Source organism: Austrofundulus limnaeus, unplaced genomic scaffold, assembly GCF_001266775.1.
Source record: "Austrofundulus limnaeus strain Quisiro unplaced genomic scaffold, Austrofundulus_limnaeus-1.0 Scaffold2082, whole genome shotgun sequence".
NCBI classification, from domain to species: Eukaryota; Metazoa; Chordata; class Actinopteri; order Cyprinodontiformes; family Rivulidae; genus Austrofundulus; species Austrofundulus limnaeus.
The window spans coordinates 19118-19797 of NW_013954484.1; the positions used below are offsets into that span (position 1 = coordinate 19118).

Below are 680 nucleotides of genomic sequence, written 5' to 3' on the forward strand. Positions count from 1 at the left end.
ACCCATCAACAGCAGGTCAACAACAAGTCAACAACAGGTCAACAAGTCAACAACCTCCTGTCAACAACAAGTCAACAACCACCTGTCAACAACAGGTCAACAACCACCTGTCAACAACAGGTCAACAACCACCTGTCAACAACAGGTCAACAACCACCTGTCAACAACAGGTCAACAACCACCTGTCAACAACAACGAGTCAGCATTAACACTTCCAGATGTGCTGTCTCACCTTCAGGTCCACCCAGGCCCCCAGCTGTCGGCTGCTGTTGAACAGACACAGCAGACCACAGCTGGTGATGCAGTAGGTGTTGCTCGCCATGAGGCCCCGCCCACACGCCACGCCACAGAACACGCTGTTCTTATGGTCGTCCAGCAGCCCCGACCGACCAATCAGAGGGACTGTGCTGTTCACCTGGACAGAAAGCAAAGGTCAGCCTGGTGCCACAGACAACAGGAAGTGAGCTGTGATTGGCTGCTCAGGACAGGTGACTCACTCGCTGTTCTTTGGAGGCGTCCAGGTACCAAAACTTCACGTGTCGGTTTCCTGCCGTGACGAAATAACTGTTGTCCTGAGAGAAGGAGACCGAGAGGACCCTGTTGGACACTTTGTTGGAGGCGACAATGGAGCCTTTCTGGAAGAGGGAGGAGCAGGAGGAGGAGGGAGGAGCAGGAGGAGG

The 680-nt window shown here is 54.1% G+C and overlaps 1 protein-coding gene across 1 annotated transcript in view; it reads right to left on the bottom strand.

The window, feature by feature from the left end:
• The window catches only part of wdr62 (WD repeat domain 62), a gene marked incomplete at both ends in the record, with an annotated part of 19526 nt that extends 18891 nt beyond the window's left edge, over positions 1 to 635 (bottom strand). Inside the window, 2 exon segments of the mRNA XM_014034373.1 lie at positions 233 to 415; positions 498 to 635. Of these exon segments, the coding sequence (XP_013889827.1) occupies positions 233 to 415; positions 498 to 635 (321 nt within the window).
• Positions 636 to 680: the final 45 nt, after the last annotated feature.